We start from the raw sequence: 21,646 nt of genomic DNA, 5'->3' as shown, positions 1-21,646 counted from the left end.
GTAGGTTTACAAAAGGGCTGTGTAATGGAAATCTAATATGAGAAGCTCAAGGGAAACCTGCAGCCACGTTAACATGAATTATGGATAAAGGAATGGAGTAAGATGGCAGGAGCTTCTAGTTTTGGCCGAGTACCCTCTAAAGGAACAAGTTACTGAGTTATGCCTAAACGTCAGCAGTTTGGTTATTTTCTGACCCCAGGGGCTGGGGATGTTCTTTATGTGCTTTGCTAATGGGAGGCAGGTTCATGTATGCATCTGATCCTTGTCACTGAGCAGGTGAACCCGTCTCTGCTGCCCAGGGTTCACCAGGCTGAAGCTCAACCACACACAGCATAGTGACTTAACGTAGGCTGATGGAGAGTTAAAAATACAAGTCGCCTTGGGAAGGGTACCAGAGACACCCGCCTTGCAAGCTGTCCTCCCACACCGTGACCTTGCGGAGGCCTTGGAGAGTTGAGTGGGAGGAGCTGGGGCTGTCACCATCACCTCCCGGGGTGTCAGTGTTGCCTTTGTCTCTGGGCTCTTCCGGAACCGGTGACCAATGCCAGGAGGGATTCACTGGCTGGAGGAACTTGGCCCCCAGGAGGACTGAGGACTCTGATGGGCATGTGGTGGCTGCTCTTCCTCCTAACCCGCTGGTGGACCAGGTCAGCAGGGACTGAATTTCCCGTCTTTACCCCAGAAAAGTCCATGGGGCAAGTGGTCAGGTGAGCGGATGCGTCATCAGAGGAGCAGCTTGCGGTGCCTCCCTCTAAAGGAATCCAGGAGGGGGGCGTTCGCACTGGTGCTGGGTGAGGGAAGATCAGGACAAGCTCCACTCTGGATGTGGGGGGAGCCTGCCCGCCCATTCTAGGGGTAGAGAAGTTCCCCGGTGGAGCTTCTGCTTGGAAGCCCCCGCCCAGGAGCAGAGGCAGGGAGAGAGCAGGTTGGCACCCACGTGGCACCGGCTGGAGCCCAATGAGAGGGGCCCTGCCGTTGCCCACCCCAGGCCGTGCCGTCCAAATCGCCCTGGGCCCTGCACAGGAGCCAGGGGTCCATCTGGCCTGGCGGCGGGTGAGGCAGGCAGGTCCGCGTGGTTGGCGCACTGGGGCCTGGCGGCTGGCACCGCTCACTCCCAGATGCTGCAGCTGCTGTGCAGAGCGAAGGCGAGTGAGGGAAGGCCAGCAGCCCCCAGCGCCACCCTTGTGGACCCGCCCGTCCTGACAGGCCCCAGTAAGAGAAGGCTGCATCCCCACCAGAAGGCCACTTCTCTCCGATGGTGAGCAGGGTGGGTTCGCTGTGGCCAGTGTTTGCCATCTCAATGCGAGTCAGACGCACTGTTCTCTCAAATAGAGGGTACCCTGGCTCTGGAGGGTACAGAGGACTTGGACCAGAACTCCACTCTTAAGGACACTGCGTTTTCCTCGAATCAGCTGAATCCAGTCAGCCAGGGCAGGCTGTCTCCTTGCAGGGGAAGAAGATGTGGCCATAGGATGTCCTCAGATGAATCACTCCCTGGGCAGCGGCAGCACCATCTAGTGGCTGCAGCTGGAATCCTTGGGGAACTGGGGTTTACCTTTGAGAATCTGAGGAAAGAGCCAGACTTCCTCCCATAAAAATCCCCTTAGGCAGTTTCACACACAGTGTGTGGGTCTCCTGGATCCTGGGCTAGGAGCCCCTCTAACAGTGGTTCTGGGGGAAAACTATTCAACGCGCCACGTGAGATTTTGGGGAGGAGTGCAGAGCTGGTAGAGTGGTGTATTGGGGGGGCGGGGGGCGGTGTGCTGGTGCTACACACCTTGCCAGGGTGGGGAGTCATTTTGGCAGTAAGTACATTTGAAAAATTTAGTATCAGAACACGGGACATGTTATAAAGTAGAAAAGCCAAAGCCGGAGGCGACAAAGGTCTCTGGCGTTCGGCCCTCTGGCTCTCCCTGAGGGCAATCCTGGTCTTCGGGGAAGACCTGGGGCTGAGGCTGAAAAGCAGGAGAGAGAGGTACAGCGAAGAGCAGACTTTGGGTCAGTCAGCTAAGAACTCAACTGGCAGAGGAGCTCCCACAAAACAGCCAGCGGGGACACAGGTAAGGTGGGGTGAGAAGACGGGGGTGGACGAGGGCCAAGATTTCTTGAAGCCATGGAAAGTGGCTGTTCACAAAGGAACTCTGAACCTTTCCCCATCAGGGCGACTTCTTCAGGGACAAAAAGTTTACTGCAAAAAAATGCTGACTGAGCTCGGCGTGCCTGGAGATTATAGTTTGGGTCCAGGAAACTCTTCACAAAGCCCAGGTGGTTTTCATGGATGGTAAATGTTATCAACAGGCTAGGAAGGAAAAACCCCACGCTTGTTAACATTTTACCCTGGACCAGCAGTGAATCAAAGTAGCTGAAAACTTTTTATTTTCAGTAAAATTTTCTGGGTCTAATTTCTTTTGAACTATTTCATTATCCTTAATTCCTGCAAAGCTAAGAGGGAGACTGTATCTGCAAAATGAACTGTGAAATCAGACTGCAAGGGAGCCGCTGCTTAAAGGAAAAACGACTTTCCCCAGTGGTTAAGACTGAGAGATGGAAGCCATGTAGCACGATGTCACTCGGGGGTCAGAGCAGCGAGAGTCCAGTACAGTACATGTGTCATCCGCCAGCTGCATTTGGGAAGTAATGGGGTTTTCTGAAGGGAAGCAGGAACCTCCACTGACACAGCCGCCTTCCCGGGAAGGACAGCCGTGCGCTCGGGAGGAGGGACGGGTCCCAGAGCCACTCTCTCTCTGGTTCTGTCATCCTCTCTAGCTGGATGTGCATCTTTTATGAACGAGGACCTTAATCTGAAAAAGATAAAAAAGCCTTCCGCAACCCTCAGGATTCAAAAGTTCTAGGACTCCAGGTAACAGTGTGTTTCCCAACCATCTGTACATGCTTGTAACAGCAGGAAAGCTGCACTTTGCTCTTGGATCAGGGTAGGCAAATCATCCCCAAGCTGAAAATATACTTACTCTGTTTGATAGTTCCTTGGGCCTTCTTTTTTAAAACCTTTATCAACAGTTGTATAATTCATCTTTTTAAAAACCTGCTTTTGGCTTTAGGATCAACTTCACTATTTGTTGGTGTTCATGAGATTTCCCTGGTGGCTCAGATGGAAAAGAATCAGCCTGCATTCAGGAGACCCTGGGTTGGGAAGATCCCCTGGAAAAGGGAATGGCAACCTACTCCAGTATTCTTACCTGGAGAATCCCATGGAGAGAGGAGCCTGGTGAGCTGCCATCCATAGGGTTGTAAGGAGTGGTACACGACTGAGCAACTAACGCTTAAACACTAGTTCATTAGTGTTCTTATCCTTAACTCCTTCCTTTTGTTGGGATCACTAGGACCTCTTAAGCTTTCTCAAGTGTCCGCTTAGTGCACTGATTTCCTGTCTTGTTTTCCATTAAGTCACAAGGTAACCCTGTCCCATTCTGGCCTCACCCCCTGGGTCTTGATGGTCAGTGCTTCTACTGTCTCCCTTCCTGGTTTCCATTTTTATTTCCCTCTTTAAAAGCAAGTCAGATCCATGTTGCTGTACAGTGGAAATCAACCCAATGTTGTAAAGCAGTTATCCTCCAGTTAAAAATATAAAAGTCCTACGTTAATTCAGGAGCGCCTGGAGTCCCAGGTCTTTGCTTAGCGCTCTGTTGAAGCCTGACTGGAACCCACTGGGACGGGGGCACGGGACGGGGCCTGTCTGCTGGTGCTGCTCGTCGTCTAATCCGAGCTGCTCCTGTGGCCGCCATCTGCGGTCATTTCTTGTGTGTGGCCTGTGGGTATCTGAAAAGGTACAGAATCCTATCTATAGCCACTGTGTTGAGCTTATAAATTATATTAAGTATGTCTTCCAAATCCTTACATATTTTTACTGATTTGATCTGACCACCCACCATGAGCATGGATTTCTCTGTTTAGTTCCATCAGTTTTTCTGCTTTGATATTTTGTAGATATGGTAGGTGGCTGCTGGTTACAAGAGTCTTTAAATCAAGAGGAATGCAGTGGTTTGCCCTCTTAATCTTACGGAAATGGAAGCTATTTATCAGCATGAACAGGTCTCCTGTGTTACCCTGTCTTATCTCAGTGGGTTAACATATAACGGTTCCTCCAGTATTATCCCCTCTTCTCATTCTACTCCAGAATCCATCATCTTCCCCCTAGGTGGAGGACAGCTGTTTATTCATGAGTATGTAGAAAATGTCTACTTTGTATCACATGTTACAGACATCATAGTAAGCAAAAGTTATTAATGAAATTATTGTACAAATATATAATTATAAATCAAAAGCTACCAGGATAAAGGACTATCCTCCCAGACTGGGGATGACCCGGAGTTGAATTCGTGACCTCAGATCCAAGAGCTGGGTGGCTGACGAGGCCTTGTCAGCTCAGAGACCAGCATATCCAAAGGCCCCCCAAAGAAGAGGAGTTTGGAGACTGGAAAGAGGGTGAGTGTGCTGGAGGAGGGTGCCACAGGGCCTCACCTGGGAGCTACAGCGAAGGCCTCTGTGCAGTGTACACAACGACGCAGGGAGACCCCCAGCAAACGGGAAAGCAAAGGTGCAGAGGAATGTGGGGGGGTCACACAGTGCACCCTGGGGTTGCTCTTCTCCCCAACACTTACAGCCCCATGCGGTGCCCCTCCCGCTCGCCAGTGAAGCGCCTCCCTAAATACTGTCAGGGGGGAAGGCAAGTGCGAGGTCGTAGTTGTAACCCGGCATGGCATCACAGGACGAGCGGCAGATGGGTACCGTGCTCTGAAAGGCCAGCTGGTCCACTGCAAACGCATAGGCCTGGATCAGCCCCCGGTGTCTAGAGAAAGCACAGAGACAGCACAGTCAGGCCCAGGGCCTAGCCCCCGCGGCGTCTGCTCGAGACAGCCACTCAGGACGAATGTCCCAGTGTGTGCGACACTCCGACCCCGCGCCTAGAGATGAAGAGGTGAGCAGACAGGTTTGATGGAGGGAACTGAGTGTGGGGAGGCGCCCAGCTGGGCAGGCCAACGGTAGTAAGAAGGGCCTCTGAGCCCCTGGCGTGGCAGCCTCGGGCTGGGTATGAGGACTGGGCTTTGGCACTGTCGCTAGGCTTCTAACACCATCTTAAGCCTTTAGGCTTGGGCTCTAGGCATGTGTGGCCACAGCCCCGCTGTGCCCCTACCACCTCCCCACCCCTGCAGCATCCAGCTGCAGCAGGCACTCAGCCCGTGTTCCTGGCCACACCTATGTGTCTGTTCCTGACTTCAGTGAAAAGAACGGCCGTGCCTGAGGGTTCGCCCTGCAGAGAACTAGGTGGCCCAGGCTGTTTTAGTAACAAAATCAGGCTAAGAGTGTCTGTTCTGAACACCCACCCACCCAGGCCAACCCCCGCCTGAGCGCTGACCTGCGGTGGGTGGCGAAGTTGTCCAGGTCGGCGCTGCGCACCACCCGCTCGTAGGGCACGTGGGCCGTGATGAGGCTGTGGCTGTTGAAGGAGATGTGCCGCACGGGGTGTCTGGAACACATGGGGACGCTCGTCAGGGTAAGCCTGTGGGAACTCACGTCAGTGTCTGGCCTCACGGAGGCCAGGCCACACGCTGGGCCTACTCTGTACACGCGTCTCCATGGTCCTGTGCTCTCTGGCTAACGCTCCAGCACCTGGCGTGCTGGGACGTAAAAGGACAAATAACCTGAGACAACTTTTGACACCCGTGGTGGAGAACAGCCTCTCTCACGGGCTGGCCTGGGCCGGGTTCCCCATCTGCAGGGTCCAGTGCTGGCCCAGTGCTGGCCACAACGGCCCCGCCAGGCTCTGGACTCAGGAGCCCCCTCACCTCCTTACTCTTGAGTGGACCCTCTGCTCTGGCCAAGACGCCTGCCCCGCCCCTGGCCACCCCCAGGACAGGACTCCCCTTCCGCCCCTCTCAGAGGGCCAGGCTGACAGAGCAGTCAGAGGGCTGTACTCTGGTTTGTGACAGCACATTCAGAACGTCTAGGAACAAAGTGGCTGAAAACCTATGTAGCAAAGACTTTGTTCATTTAGAAAAACTTCCTCCAGTGGAGCAATGGGCCAGGAGACATAGGATAGAAAAGCTGTCTAATGCAAGAAGATGCCTGCCATCAGAGTCCCAAGTGTTAAGAAGGTGGGCTCTATGCCCCTGAAAAGCAGCCAGTGTTTCCAGAGCACCAGAGACGTTATAAGCCACAAGATGAGACACAGTTCAGCACTGGGAGGAGGAACAGGAGACACCAGCAGAGACTACAAGGGTCTTCTAGGCCCAGTAGACTCTGGCCTGTCAGCCAGGCCCTCTGAGAAGGGCTGAGGGGGTGTCCCTGCCCCAGAGATGGCTGGGGGCAGGACAGGCTTCTTGGCCAGAGCTGAGGATCCTCTTAAGGTGGTGACGGAGTTCCCAAGTCCAGGGTCTGTGGTGCCGGCTGGACAGAATGTGTTCCTGGAGAACTTCACTTAGGGCCCAGCGAGGCAAGAGGAGGACGGGGAGGGGACAGGTCGGGGCTCAGTCCCAGGCGTGCCGCTGGCTGGCTGAGGAGGGGCGGGGGGACCTGGGGAGTGTGGCTGTGGTGGGCAGTGGGACCAGAGCTTGAGGGCATGGGGCACTGGCCCCCAGGACTGGACTGAGTCTGAGAATCCCCAGCAGCCTGAGCGGTATCAGCCTTGCGCTGGTAAATGAGGCTTTGAGACCTTCTCTGGGACAAGCGCTAAGCACTGGTGAGAACCGACAGGCATCACAAACGAGCTAGGAAGGTGGGGCAGGACACAGTTCTGGGCCCAACCTTACTCACCCTGGCTTCACCTTAACGATCCACCCGAGGGAGAAGAGATTTTCAGGGAGAGAGAAATGAGCTCTGCTCAAGGGCAGTCCTTGTGGGCTGACCGGAGCTGCTGGGGGCAGCTGGGGGAGCGGCCAGGCTGAGACAGCGCTTGAGAAAAAAGTCAAGGCTGTCCTTCCGGCAGACAGTTCTGGGCGGCCACGGTGCGGGCGTTTGCTGCCTTCTGGCACCACCTGGTGGCAACTCTGCATCCCCACGGATGGCAGGCACCCCAGCTGAGAAAGCTGCCGGCCAAGCACCGGCTATCACTGCCCAGCAAGAAAGCAAGCCCATCTTTTTACCTCGTACTTAACCTAGACCTGTGAGCAGACTTCACTTCCTCATGCAGTTGGCGGGGACACGCCTCGGTGTGCATCTGCAGCCTCAGCCATGGATGCTCTGCCCTACATGCACACAGAACCCCTGCCCCAGAGCATCTCATCGCCGAGGTGCTGATGGAAAACTCGGGGTGGGAAGGTGGGTGTGGGCGAGGTGGCAGCCTCGAGTCGGCTCCAGCTGACCCTGCTCAGGCAAGGCCAGCTCTGCTTTAAAGGTTAGAAGCAAGCTCAAGATGTTTAACAGGTGAGGCCCCCTTAAGTATCCCTTTACCTAGCCATCTGCTCTGCTTAGGAGAGTATCTGTCTCTTGAATTTTAGAGCTAAAGGTTAAAGTCACAAATTCCTCCTTGGTTGAACCTGAATTTTTCAGTGTGAAGTGCCCGTGTAAATAGCAATACTCCCTGGAGTGGAGGATGGGGGGCCTGGGCCAGCCCCACCCGGGGACGGATGGGGGGGGGTCTGTCCCATCACGGTCTCTACCCAAGCCAGGTGGGAGCCGTCTTAACAGGTAGCAGTGACCAGCTCCAGTTCTGAACCCATTTCCAGAGATCTCAGCAGCTGGCTCAGAGGATCACAGCAAGGACACTCTGTGAAGGGAAGTGCCCGCCTCTGCAGCACCTGTGGGCCAGCCTACCTGGAGTGAACCTCCCACAGCTTCTGGCTCATCCGGTAGTCCCACACGGAGACCAGACCCTCCTCGCCTCCACTGACGATCTTCCAGTCATCCATCTGGACCGCGGAAACTCCAAGCTGGTGGGCGGAGATGGACAGGGCGATGCTGTCAGTGCGGAGGTCGTGGATCCTCACCCTGCAGGGCCCAAGGTGAGCACAGAAATTAGCATTAGAGCCCAACGTGACAGATTCCTCTTCATCTGTGCACAGCAACCCTATGAAGACGAAGAATATGAAACCCCTTTAGTTACAAACGTCCAAATACGGACAGTAAACGTTCACCTCCGTGGTGTACTCTCACAGGAGGCTACAGGGCACTAGAAATGACCTACTTTAGAGTACCCACACCTACTCAAAGTACAGAAAAGTTAGTCACTCAATCATGTCCGACTCTTTGCGACCCTGTGGTCTGTAGCCTGCCAGGCTCCTCTGTCCATGAGATTTCCCAGGCAAGAATACTAGAGTGAGATGCCATTTCCTTCTCCAGGGCACCTTCCCAACCCAGGAATTGAACCTGGGTCTCCCATATTGCAGGCAGATTCTTTACTCTCTGAGCCACCAGGGAAGATCAAAGCACAGAATAAGGATACAGATACCAGCTGTCCTGGACAGCAGCCCACGGAAAGGAGGCTGTGACCTGACTGGCATGCTGCCTCCCTCCATGGGGACGTAGGCCCGAGAAGCCCAGCATGGCAGTTTTGCTGTTTGTATACAAGACTGTTAAGGGCAAGATGTAAAACAGCTACATTTGTCTGCAGCCTGAACCAGTACCCAGTTCACCTGAAAAATAGCCCTTTTCCGGTGGAGTGGTATATGGTTCATCAGTGTCTTGTTGAAATTTGGAAAGGGGACGGATCCATAGTTGACTAAGCATAAGAGAATCATGAGAATATGTTGACACTAGGGAGTTGCTTATCCAAAGTCTTGAGATAATTACCTACCTTGTAATAATCTGAATTTAAGAACACCTTTAAAAACTACTTTCTATACAAGTATGTGCTGAATTTCCACCACCAAGGAAGAGACTAGTGCTGCCCTGAACAGATGCCACCAGCTGGCAGGGGAGCTGGACAAATGTGTCCCACACGGAGAACGTGGGGAGAAGGAAGAACTCAAAACACGTTCCAGGTCCTAGACTCCTACAGTTGTATGAGCGCACACGCACACAAACTACTTCCAGCATTCTGAGGGGAAATTGTTTCAACTGGAAATTCTACACTGCATCACTTACCAAGTTTGAGGGCATAATGAAGACTTTTTAAAAAAATTTTTACCAGAAAAGGACTCAAAGTGAGCTACCCGTGGATACTCTCTGAAAGAAACTGGGGTGGCAAAATATCAGAAGGACAGTGAGGAGCCCCCGCCCCAGAGTGAGGTATGAGCATCACCGAGAGCAGAGAAAGACCCACCGCGTCAGCCAGGCAGGCAGACTCACAGACAAGGACAAACCCACCTCTGAGGAGGAAGAGCCTCCAACAGGTCACAGAGCAAAACTCAATACATGCTGTACGTCAAAGGCACATTTGTGTGTGACAAGGAAGAGAGGTGACCATTTTAATACCTGAAAAGGTAGATTTCAGAGCAAAAAGCATTAGCTGAGAGTACTTGATGAGACAGGTACAGTGTACTACATGTTTCATAAAACTCGTCAGGAAAAAAAGCCCACATGTAAAAAGTATAAATCAAATATTCCAATTAAAAAACCACCCCATGATTTACACTTTTACATGTCAGTTTTAGTACATTTAATACACTGTCACACAGGGAACTCAACCAACCCAGTGCTCTGTGACAACCTACAGGAGTGGGAGGGAGGTTCAGAACATTATACTTAATGGCTGATGTGTATAGTTGCATTGTATGTAAAATAAAAAATAAACAATACCTAAGAAATTCATTTTTGTTTTGCTGTGCCCCTTCCTTCCATTACAAGAAAAGACCCCACTTAAATTAGCAATTAAAGACAAAATGCCTTATAATAACTTTCTCAACATGGAGCTCTACCCACCAAAACTAACTATAGAGGACTCTGAGAATTGAAAACAATTAAAAACATTCAAGATAGGCAGGCCTTTCTAAAAACATTAAAAAAAAAAAAATCAACGCAACTGGTAAACTGGGGAAAATGCAGCAGAAAGGACTGGCTAATTTCAGGTAAAGAAAAAAATTTTCATTTAAACTGATACACCCCATTATTTTTTAAATGTTTACTCGGCTGGTTGGGTCTTAGTCGCAGCATCCTGGCTTAGTTCCTGAACAGGGACCAAACCCATGCCCCTGCACTGGAAGGTGATTCTTAACCACTGGACCAGGCAAGTCCCTGATGACCCATTATTAAACTGAGAGAAAAGAAAAAGTTTACAGGAAAAGAAATATTAATACTAATGGCTTTTAAACACGTACAAGATGTCCGAGTTCACTGGTAACGAGAAAAATTATGCACCAAAACTGCAGCACCATAATACCACTTGTCAAACTGTCTACCCTGCAAAGGTAAGTTCTGCAATACTCTGAGATCTTCCATGCTGGTGAGTGCTGGATGGACAGGTACATCTGTGTGGCTGATGGGAGCACAAGCCTTCTCTTTGGGGAGTGATCTGACAATATCCAACAAATTAAAAAATACACTTCACTTTTGACCTAGCAGCTCTACTTCTAGGATTTTATCTAGGTCACATCTAATACTGGGGCTTCCTCAACGACTCAGTGGTAAAGAATCCACCTGCAACACAGGAGATATGAGTCCGATCCCTGGGTTGGGAAGATCCCCTGGAGAAGGAATTGGCAACCCACTCCAGTATCCTTGCCTGGAAAACCCCATGGACAGAGAAGCCTGGTGGGCTACAGTCCACGTGGTCACAAAGAGTCAGACACAACTTAGCAACTAAAGAACAACACATCTAATATACCTGTATATCCATACACATATATATAAGGCCATTAGTCACAGCACTTTTTTAGTAGCAAAGATGAGGCTTCTGTTTCAGGTACCTGCTGACTATCCCAATAACCACCACTTAGTATTGCTGGGTAAGATGTAACTACATCCTTCTAAATGCCTTGATGAACTCACAGAACAACTGACCTCCCTAGGACCTATTTTAGAAAACCAGTCTGGAGAGTCTGGTGCCTGTAGGCATGTGTGGTAGGGGTGAGGCTGAGGGCAGGTCCAATCACAGGAAGCAGTGGGCCTGGCTCTTACTGCACCACAGGGCCAAGACTGGGGTCCACCCAAACAGGAGTATTGAGAAGTCGCTTCACAAAAAAGCAGTATAGAACTTCTAGACACAAAAACATAATCCTGCAATTAAAATCGCTAGACAGTCTAGAAGCAGATTAGACAAAGCACTTATAAATTAGAAAATAAATCTGAAAAGTTACCTAGAATGGAGCACGGAGAGAGAAGCAGATGCAAAATGTGAATGAAGGGTTAAGAGACAGGAAGGACGGGAGCGGACGGTCCAGCTTATTTATGCCCGAAAGAAGTTTCCATAAGGAGAAAATACAGTGTATGGCAAAGAAGCACTATTTGAAGTGTTAATGGCTGATGTTTTCCCAGAATGAAAGATGGGCACACTCACACTCATGAACACTAATCAGAGTAACTTAAAAAGAGATACATATCAAAGAGTTTCATCGTAAAGTGGGAAACCACACACACAAAAAAAGAGAGGTCTTAAAAGCAACCTGAGACAAAAAGATGTTATGATTATTAGAGCATCGTTTTTGCATCGTCATAAGTCTGAGACTCAATGGTGCGCACAGGTTACCTACCTCTGTCAGCTGAGGCCGTGACAGTGCGTCCGTACAGGCATGATGGAGGCCCGCATAGGCAGGAGAGGATGAGGAGAATGACACGGACTGAGGGCCGCCGTCACCCACACACCGCCACACCCCAGGCGCCTGGGCCCAGCCGTGTGCCAGGTCGGCTGGGGGGGCGGCTGCACCCACCTGACTGTGAAGGCCCCTTCTGGAGAATGCGGCTACCCAGCCTCCTCTGAGCAGAGACACTCCCAGGAGACAACTTTTCCCTATATATACTTTTTTGTGCTTTTGAATTAAATTTTAAAAGTGTAGATGACTTCTCTTAAAAGACTTTTAAAGATAAAATTCCAGAAGGACATACTGAACAGGTAACAGCAGTTACCATGGGGAAGAGCATCAAGGAGGAATGAGGGGAATAAAGGCAGCTTTTACTTCTTACTCTAGACACAGCCAAACTGTTGAAGAAACGAGCTCATTTAGGACTGGGAGGGGCTCCTGGGGCCGTCACCGGGCCTTCACGTACTGGTCAAGCTGTTTCCTAAGTGCCTGCCTGTGCTGGGGGGAATGCCCAGGCATTCGGTTGCTCTCTAAATTCTACACCACATACCCTGTATACACTTCCACGTAGGTGTTCTGTTTCAAATCACACAGGGTTTTAGAAACCTCGTGTCTTAGGACACAGAGGCGAGGTCCAGGGCTGCCTCCAGCTGTCAGCTGGACGACAGAGCTCCGTCAGCCTCCTCCCCTCCCAGTCCCGCTTCCCAGTGAGGAGGGTCAGTGACCAGAGAGAGGCAGAGCGAGTGTGAGGACAAAGAGCTCCCTGGGTCAGCATTTGGAGACCCTGATCTTTGGGCATTTGTGGGCAAGAGGAGAGAGAAAAGGTAAAGCTGCTGTGAAGGGAATTCTGCCTGCAGGCTACAGCTGCACGGCCTACTAATGGGAACCAGAAAAGGATGAGGGGGAGGGAGAAATTTTTAGCTCGAGTACTTCTCAGTGCATATTTGGGTAATAAGGGTCTATTTTGCTCTGGTGATTTTCATAAAGAGCTCCTCTGTTGAATATTTATACTCCCATCATTTACAGTTTGGCTGTTAAGGAGACAAAGGCAAACACAAATTTGGTCCAGAAGTTCAAAGTTTGCCATCTGTTTTCCTATTGTATTTAGATACCAGCATGGATGGCTCCAAACAAAACACAAATACACTGGAAGATACCACATCAGTGTATTATATCACTAAGGAAAACAAAGATGGGCCAAAAACAGACTCGAACTTCTCCCCGTAGGGAGAAAGGAAAGCACTTAGAAGACACCTCCTTAGAGAGGCAAGGCTCTGGTCTCTGGTAGACAGAGACAGCCACCAGGGTGGGAAGTCCCCATGGACCTTTCGTGGCCCCAACCTCAACGGCAGCGCTCCTTGGCAGAGCGTGTACCCTCGGCGCACAAATCAAATGCCTAACACGGGGAAACAGGTAGCGCAGTGAACGGGCACAGACATGCCAAGACAACTGATTCCAGGGACACAAAGAAGCCCATGGTGGACACGGTGAATCCCCAGCCACCGTGCATTTCATCAACTTTGCCCGATGAAAAGAATTAAAAAAAAAAAATTGGTCTGAAAGCTGTAATTGTATTATGCTTAATATTCATGGTTGGGTTTGGAGGACTGTTCCAACACTCCCCTTCTCTCCAGCCCCTCTCTAATGAAAATCACACCATAGGAGTCAGCTCGAGCCCGCCAATTAAAACAAAAGACACCAGAACCTTCCAAAGACTCCCAACAGAGGAGCATCCATCTGATGGGCAGGAAAACGTGCTGGAACTGAGAGGGAGGCACGCTCTGGCTGGTCCTGTGCTAAGAGCTCTGAATAACTTATTATAACACTTGCAGATGGAGCAAGTGTAACATTTACGCCCCACTCGCTCTCCCTAACAGCCAGCAGCAGCACCAGAAGCCACCACAACTCTGCATTTGTCAGGGCGAGAAGCAAGCTCCAAGACTCTTTAATTAGCGGTCACAACTCAGAGCTTGCTTCCCATTGGTTTGGACTAAACAGTGCCTTATAATAATAAGCAACCCCCCCCCCCCCCCCGCAAAAAAAGGCAAAAATTGTATTTGATGGCAAAGATGAAGGCTGTTCAGACTCTGGCTTGGCAGTTTCATGAAGAAAGACCTGACCTTCAGCTATACTTCTATCCAGAAAACAAAGGCAACAAGCAAGATGGCATGAAAATGTAGTCCTTCTTTTTTAAAATGACCAAATTAATAAAGAAAACAAGTATTAAAAAAAAATAACATAATTCTGTTTTGTCTCATTCAAAGCTGGGCTATTAAAGAGGATTTTAAAATATAACATATGGCCAAATCAGTAGCTGTATCTATCTACTTATCTATCTACCTATACAGCAACAATGATGGCCTTTGGTGAATGATTTATTTTTAACAGCAACTAGAAAAACATGGATTTTCAGGCAGAACTGACAAGCTGAATCCAACCAGGCCATGGTCAGAGCTCTCTGTATTGTAAAGCTGTCTCTCTAGAGTTCTTTGTATTTTGCCCACAAAAGTAATAAGCCCTGTAAAAGTGATCAGTCGACCTTTCTGGGCCTATCTCCTTAGCTGGGCCAGCACTGGATGGTCTTAAAGAGCTCTGAGAGACCAAACACTGTAATCCTTACAAGACAGCCCATGACACCACCTGTGGACAAACATGAGATGTGTGTAACACCAAATTAACAAGGCTCGTTGGGAATATGGAAACATTGAGCTGACTGTAATATCCTTTAAAATTTTAATCAGATGAGCATACCTAGCATAACCTCTCCACTTTATGGTCAGTTGGTTTTCAACAGTGCGGCCAGACAATCCAGTGGGGAAAGAATAGCCTTTTCTCAACAGACCATGGCTCTCCTAGGACAGTAGATGTCCATAGGCAAAGAAGAATGAGGCAGGACTCCCACCTCACACCATATACAAAATTTAACTCCAAACGCGTCACAGACCTCAATGGAGAGCAAAACCATAGAAATTCTTCTAAGTAAACATAGGAATATATCTGCAACTTTGGGCTAGGAAATGGCTTCTTCAGTGATACCAACAGCACAAGCGGTAAAGAAAAACTGGAAAAGTTAAACTCAATCAAAATTAAAACTTCCATGCTTCAAAGAACACTATCAAGAGCATGAAAAGACAACCCACAGAATGGGGAAACATATTTACCAGTCGTATCTGATACGAGGTTGGTATCCAGACTAGACAAAGAACTCATACAACTCAATAAATAAAAAGACAACCTAATTAAAGAATGGGCTAAGGATCTGAACAGACATTTATCCAAAAAGGCCAAAAAGCACATGAAAGGATGTTCAGTGTCACATATTTAGGGCAGCTCTCAGAGACAACAGTAAGTATGGGTGAGGGTGTGGAGAAACTGGAACCTCCACACACTGCTGGTGGGAATGGAAAATGGCACAGTCACTTTGGAAAAGAGTCTGGCAGTTCCTCAGATAGTTAATTAAACATACAGTTATATAAGCCAGCAATTCCCCTCCTAGGTATATATACACAAGAGAACTGAAAATATAATATCTATACAAAAATTTGTAGCTGAATGGTAATAGCAGCGTAATTCATAATAGCCAAAAAGTGGAAACAACCCAAATGTTAACTGATGAATGACTAGTGAGTAAATATGGTATACTCACACGATGGAAAATGACTTGGCCATAAGAAGGAATTAAGTGGTGACTCGAGCTACAACACAGGTTTATCTTGGAGACATTATGCTGAATGGAAGGAAGAAGCCAGCCACAAAAAGGTCGCATGTTCTATGATTCCATTTATATGAAATCTCCAAAGCAGATCCATAGAGGCAGGAAGTGATTAGCAGTTGCCCAGAGCTAGAGGGGTTGGGGAGACATGGAGAGTGACTGCTAATGGGCACAAGGTTTCTATCTGGGGTGAAGAAAATATTCTAAGATTAAACCAACTTTGTCAATTTTACACGGGATTGTATAATTTAAGTTGGTGAATGGTAGGTTTGTGAATTCTCTCTCAATAAGCTAAAATTTTTAAAAATGAAGACTACAGGAGGAAAAAGCAATGGAATTTGTTGGTTCAGTGAATGTTGCCTTGGCAGCCCACTAACAACCTGACACACACCCTTACTACCAACTTTTTTCTTTTTTTTGGGCCCGCCACATGGTTTTCGGGGTCTTAGTTCCCCCTGACCAGGGATTGAACCCAGGCCCCAGCAGTGACAGCGCAGAGTCCTAACCACTGGACTGCCAGGGAAGTCCCACCTTACCTTATCACCAGCTCTTATTCTGGTTCTCCCCAGCAGAGCATTCTCTAGTCTGGATCCCTGGCTTCACTCATTAGAGAGGAAGGAGCAGCTCCCAGAGAGGAGACTGAGAGCAACAGAATGGGGAGGGACCCCACTTAATACAGCTCTCTGCTGCCAACTATCAAGTTTATTTTAATGATTTAAAGAGAGTAGGAGTTCGGATTCTGACTTCAAGTAAGCCCACAGCTGCCTGTCCTCTGCTGGATGCACAACCAAAACCTCTGGACAAAAAGGCAAGGACCTGAGGACCCTGGAGGGCTGCACTCACAGGTGAGACTGAAAGAAGCCCCATCTCCTGGTCAGAGGCCCTAGGAAAGGGGGCCCTGAAAGCTAGAAGTGTAGGGATGAAGAGCAGGAGGAACTGGAGACGGGGAGTCTGTGATACTGGGCGTGACTCCTGCTCACAGACGCTAAGCAGCACAACAAAGGCTCCAGCAAGACGGACAGCTCAGACTGAGCTTCGGGCGGCGCATGCAAGACAGAGTCAGAGAAAACTGAACTGACACCCACCCAAGGCAAGATACAAGTTGCAGTCTCAGCCTAACCAGGGGGACTGCCTGTTTAAAACAAACACAGAACTTAGCATCCTCCAGAGGATTATGCAACAGGACACAAAGCAGACACAAAATGTCCAGGACACATCCCCCATTACTTAATACTCCTCCCACCCTGAAAGCCCCAGGAAAATGTGACCCATTCTCCAGGCAAAAAACAATGTCAACCCTAAAATAACTTGTGACTTTAAAGCAGCTATTGGAACTATATTCCAGAAGGTAAAGGCACAGTGGTAAGAAAGGATGAGATTAGGAGCAGAGAAATAGAAACAATGGAAATTTTGAACCAAAGAGTATAAAATTCAGAAATAAAAAATTCACTAGATGGGCTCAATAGTACAATGGAGATGACAGAGGAAATAGTTAGTGGATTCAAAGTTAAAAAGATAGATATTTGCAACCTGAAGAATGTAAGGCTTAGGAAGGAAAATGAATAGAGTTTCAGGTATCTGTGAGGTAAAAGATCTGTCCTTCACATCACTGAAGTCCCAGGGGAGAAGGGAAACGGATCAGTGTAGAAAAAAATATTTGAAGAAATAATGGCAAAAAACTTCCCAAATTTGATAGAAGACATAAATTTACAGATTCTGAATGTTCAGTGAACCCCAGACAAAGGTAAAACTAAAAAAAATCCAAAACTCACAGTGGTCTATTTCTTGCGGACTTTATCTTGGTAACCCAATCAAGTTTCTCACAACTGTTCTAATTTCTAAGTTATGGATTTATTTTTGCCTTCACTGAACAAATACAAACTTTTATTTAATTGAAAACACCATCCAATGTAAGAAGCACCATCACTTTATGTAATATTTTAATATGCTGCCAATTATTTGTAAGATGTTGTAAAAGACACAACCTGATTTTATAGATGTGAAAATGTAAAAAAACAAAAATCAGTGCATCTTAGAATAAATACAAAATATACAGAGTTAAAGGCTTCCCTGTTAGCACAGTTGGTAAAGAATCTGCCTGCAATGTAGGAAAACCCAGTTTGATTCCTGGGTCAGGAAGATCCGCTGGAGAAAGGACAGGCTACCCATCCCAGTATTCTTGGGCTTCCCTTGTGACTCAGCCGGAAAAAGAATCTGCCTGCAATGAGGGAGACCTGGGTTCGATCCCTGGGTTGGGAAGATCCCCTGAAGAAGGGAAAGGCTACCCACTCCAGCATTCTGGCCTGGAGAATTCCATGGACTGTATGTATAGTCCATGGGGTCGAAAAGAGGGACCTGACTGAGCACCTTTCACTCACTTCACATACAAAGTTAAGCCCTCTCTGAGCACCAGACAGACACCGCGGTAAGACACAAGCTTCGAGTCCTAACACTGGATGCACACTCCACCCCTCCTCCTCAGACGCTGCTTAACCACTCTTTCTTCTTGGCTTAGCAGCAAAACACAAAGTACACATTTAAAAAACCCTCACTGATCTAGGGTATTAAAACTCTTGTGCACAGCCCCACCTATAAAAGCCCACCGTATCACCCTTCCCTCCCAACGAGGGCAAGGTACAACCCAACAGTAACTCAGTCCCCACACCCTGATCATTTTATAATCCTTTATCAGACTCAACTCAACTTCTAGTGACAAGCTAGGTGAACTACTTTTTCATTTTTAATTTCAGCCTATACCACGCCGCCTCCCGTCACCCCACAACACAACTCCTTATAAAATTCCACCCATGTTTACAAAGCTACTCAAGCTGATTTCCTCACTTTAATGAAACTTTCTTTTTGTTTTAACCTTGGACAGTTTTATGTACCTTTAGAGTCTATTTCATTCTCAAACTATTTATAAAGTACCAAGAGAATGCAATAGAAATTTAGTTTTTAAAATAAAAAAGGTCCCAAGGTTTTTAAACTGCATGTGTCACTAAGTGATAGCCACACAGCTCTCTCCGCAGTATTTGTCCCTTACTCTCACTTCTGAAATAAAACATAAGCTGTACAACCTGGGTGGGTATCTCTAATGAGATCCTACTCATAGTTATTAAATATTGAGCCTTTGGGAAAATCCCAAATGACATGACTCTATACACTTATAAAAGTACAGAGTTCAAAAAAAAAAAAAAAAGTACAGAGTCCATATTCTTTCCTTTTTGAAAGTGAAAGTCGCTCAGTCATATCCGACTCTTTGGGACCCATGGACTACACAGTCCATGGAATTCTCAGGCCAGAATACTGGAGTGGGTAGCCTTTCCCTTCTCCAGGGGATCTTCCCAACTCAGGGATCGAATCAGGTCTCCCGCATTGCAGGCGGATTCTTTACCAGCAGAGCCACAAGAGAAGCCCTTCCTTTTTACAGATGCGTAATATTTTAAGCCCCATGTTTCAAATTCATGTTGCTAACACTGTAAATGTGATTCATAAACAACAATCCTACATACAGTGGTGACCCTCTGAGGTACCAGCAGTGGTCAAACTAGTGGCACACAGATCTAGAATTGGCCCTGATGAAATGCCATTTTGGATAGCCCCGTCCCCAAGTCCCGAGTTCATTCTTTTCATCCATAAAGACAAAAGAAAAGCCAAAGTGTTAGTCACTCAGTCATGTCTGACTCTTTTCGACCCCATGGACTATATAGCCTGCCAGGCTCCTCTGTTCATGGGATTGTCCAGGTAAGAATATTGGAGTTGGTTGCCATTCCCTTCTCTAGGGGATCTTCCTGAACTAGGGATCAAACCCAGGCTTCCTGCCTTGCCAGCAGAGTCTTTACTGTCTAAAAAAACCATAATGTTGGTATATCAATCAAAAGGATTTAACGTGGTCAGATTGGGCCTTCAAAATGACCAGAGAGCCCTCTTACACTGTGTGCCCGCTTCTCCTCTGGCAACGGGTATGTAGTCAGGTAGCTCTACTCCAGAATAAAACATCGGCTTAACCCAGTACGTGCTGGCCTCCTCACTGAGAGTAGGATGGGCGGCTGACAACAGTCAGGACGATCTGGCTGTAACTGTGCTTCTGGAGCAACCAGGCTGCGCTGTGCGGAGAGCAGAGGCCTCTTCTCGGGAACACCATTTGGTTTCCTGGCAGCCTTGCTGTGGTTGATCACCTACACGCTCATGCTGTCAGCAAACACTGAAGCATAACCCACAGTCCCACACCCTTCCATCTGGATGCCCCCCCAGAGCACTCCTGGAAGGCAGGGGTGCTGCTGGGCCCCTGGGGGAGCTCCTATCAGACACGCTTGGAGCCTTTGTCCAGTTCAGATCAGAAATGAAAATGCAAAGAGTAAACCTACAAACTGGTTTGTTTTGTCTGCTGTGCCACAAGTGAAGCCAGTTATCAAGCCCAGGGATTTTCCTTTTTCTTTTTTTTAAATAAAAAGAAAACCTGCCTGCACGTATACTGAGGATTCTAATTCTTAAATATTAGAAGTATCAGCTGTTTCAGGACACCTTGAGGGGAAAAAAAATAAGATCAAGTATTTTCTTTCAGTAACGCATACTCACATTATCTTTTTGCTCTATGGGAGTGGGGCAGTAGTAGTGAAGGTCAGAAGTTGGAAATATTATTTGACAAAATAATTATTTTTGCAAGCTGCTGCACTGGTGTGACAGAGGTCTGGGATTTGGCACAAAGGAGGACCCGCCTCACGATCTGATACCCCCACCGAGCGGCCCGCCACCTGCAGCCCGGAGCCGGCCAGGGAGCGGCCGCCGGCCGAACCTGGCCTCCGGCCACCCTACCTCTCTTCAGGGCACTGGATCAGACGTGACAGATATCCAGCCAAAAAAAAGGAAGAAAGGAAAGGAAGAGACAAGGGGGAGAGGGGACAGAAAGGAAAAAACACCCCTAAAATTTGGGCTCTGTCCTTTCAAACACTCTAATCCTTTCGTGCTGATGGGTCCTGGAGCGGCTGGAGCTGGCACGGGACCCTGGAACGGGAAAATCCGACTCCCTCAGCCAATACGTTAAAGGGAAGACTGCTAATCAGCTAAATAGAAACTGGAATCTGTTCACATGAAGTCCCCCCCAACCCCCGCATCACCAGAGGGACACCATAGTGTTCTGAAACACACTCTTGACATCATTTGGCAGGCAACCCTGTTTTGCTAAACATGATTCATCCCTTAGGTTATTGTTTTTAATATTAGAAAGTGAGCTTTTAAATGCCAAACAAATTTTATAGCAGGGGGACAAAAGATATTCCAAGTGGTCTCACTGGACCTTCCACCAACTGCATCCACCAAATGGTCTAAAAGACCCCCTTCCCGTGGAGTTTCAGAAACAAGGCAGAGAGGCGGCTCCATCCAACTATTACCTAATACGAGACTTTGTTCTCTTAAGTTCACAGCAACAGTACTTGCGGGGTCAGGGCTGAACTCAGGTGGGCAGAGCTGTGAGTGAGAAGTGAGGAGGGTGAGCTCCGCAGGAGATCAAGAGAGCTCAGTGGGGCTGAGTGGCCCGATCTCCCGAGAAGCTGCCTGCAGCGGCCCGATACAACCATGTGGAAACATACCTCCGGTCCATGTTGCCGCTGACCATGAGGTTGGGAGGGCTGTCCCGGAGGTTGACACAGGTGAAGTCACCCAGCGCGTTGCCCAGCTTCGAGACACAGCGTTCTGCTTCCAGGCTGTACACCAGGATCTGGGGAGGAGGAGGAACACATGGGGGTGTGCGTTAGGTGAGCAGGCCCGCACAAACACCTTCCACTCAGCATCGCCCAGGGAACAGTCACACCACCTGCTCCCACAGAGAACAGGCTCTGCCTCCTGACCCCTTCCAGGTCACGACAGTGGAGGACGTCCCTGCCAGAACAAAAGGAAATGCAGAAGAAAAGAAACTCCAAAGAATCCCAGGCCAAGGTGCAAACAAACTCAAAGGACACACAGAACATGCCAAGTGGGGCAATTAGGTATCCCAATTTCCTAACACAGAAAAAGAAGCATGGAAACCAACTAAGGGTCACTGCTTCTGATTACATGATAGGGGAGGCTAACAAGAAGCCGGCATGGGTTATCTGTTTATCCCCCTCTGTATTTACACCACAGCAGGTAAAAGAACAGCAGAAGCATTAAGGAAGATGAAGCTTGCAGAGTTAACCACTAGATGACTCCTTTAAATGACAAACCAAAACATAAAATCCTATTTAAAACATTTAAAAAAAAGTTTTTTTTAATTGAGATACAACTGATCCTCCCCAGCACTTCCCCAGTCACTCTCCACTTGCTAATT

The 21,646-nt window shown here is 48.4% G+C and overlaps 1 protein-coding gene across 1 annotated transcript in view; it reads right to left on the bottom strand.

The window, feature by feature from the left end:
• Window positions 1-4,137: 4,137 nt before the first annotated feature.
• Window positions 4,138-21,646, bottom strand: part of FBXW8 (F-box and WD repeat domain containing 8) — a 112,649-nt gene continuing 95,140 nt past the window's right edge. Inside the window, exons 8-11 of the mRNA XM_043901771.1 lie at window positions 20,931-21,058; window positions 7,771-7,944; window positions 5,375-5,485; window positions 4,138-4,807 (exon numbers count right to left, since the gene is read on the bottom strand). Coding sequence (XP_043757706.1) covers window positions 4,663-4,807; window positions 5,375-5,485; window positions 7,771-7,944; window positions 20,931-21,058 — 558 coding nt within the window. The 3' untranslated portion in view covers window positions 4,138-4,662. The remainder of the gene's footprint in view (window positions 4,808-5,374; window positions 5,486-7,770; window positions 7,945-20,930; window positions 21,059-21,646) is intronic.

The sequence above is a fragment of the Cervus elaphus genome, chromosome 5, assembly GCF_910594005.1.
Source record: "Cervus elaphus chromosome 5, mCerEla1.1, whole genome shotgun sequence".
Taxonomy (NCBI): Eukaryota; Metazoa; Chordata; class Mammalia; order Artiodactyla; family Cervidae; genus Cervus; species Cervus elaphus.
This window is presented reverse-complemented; position numbering and strand designations above follow the sequence as displayed.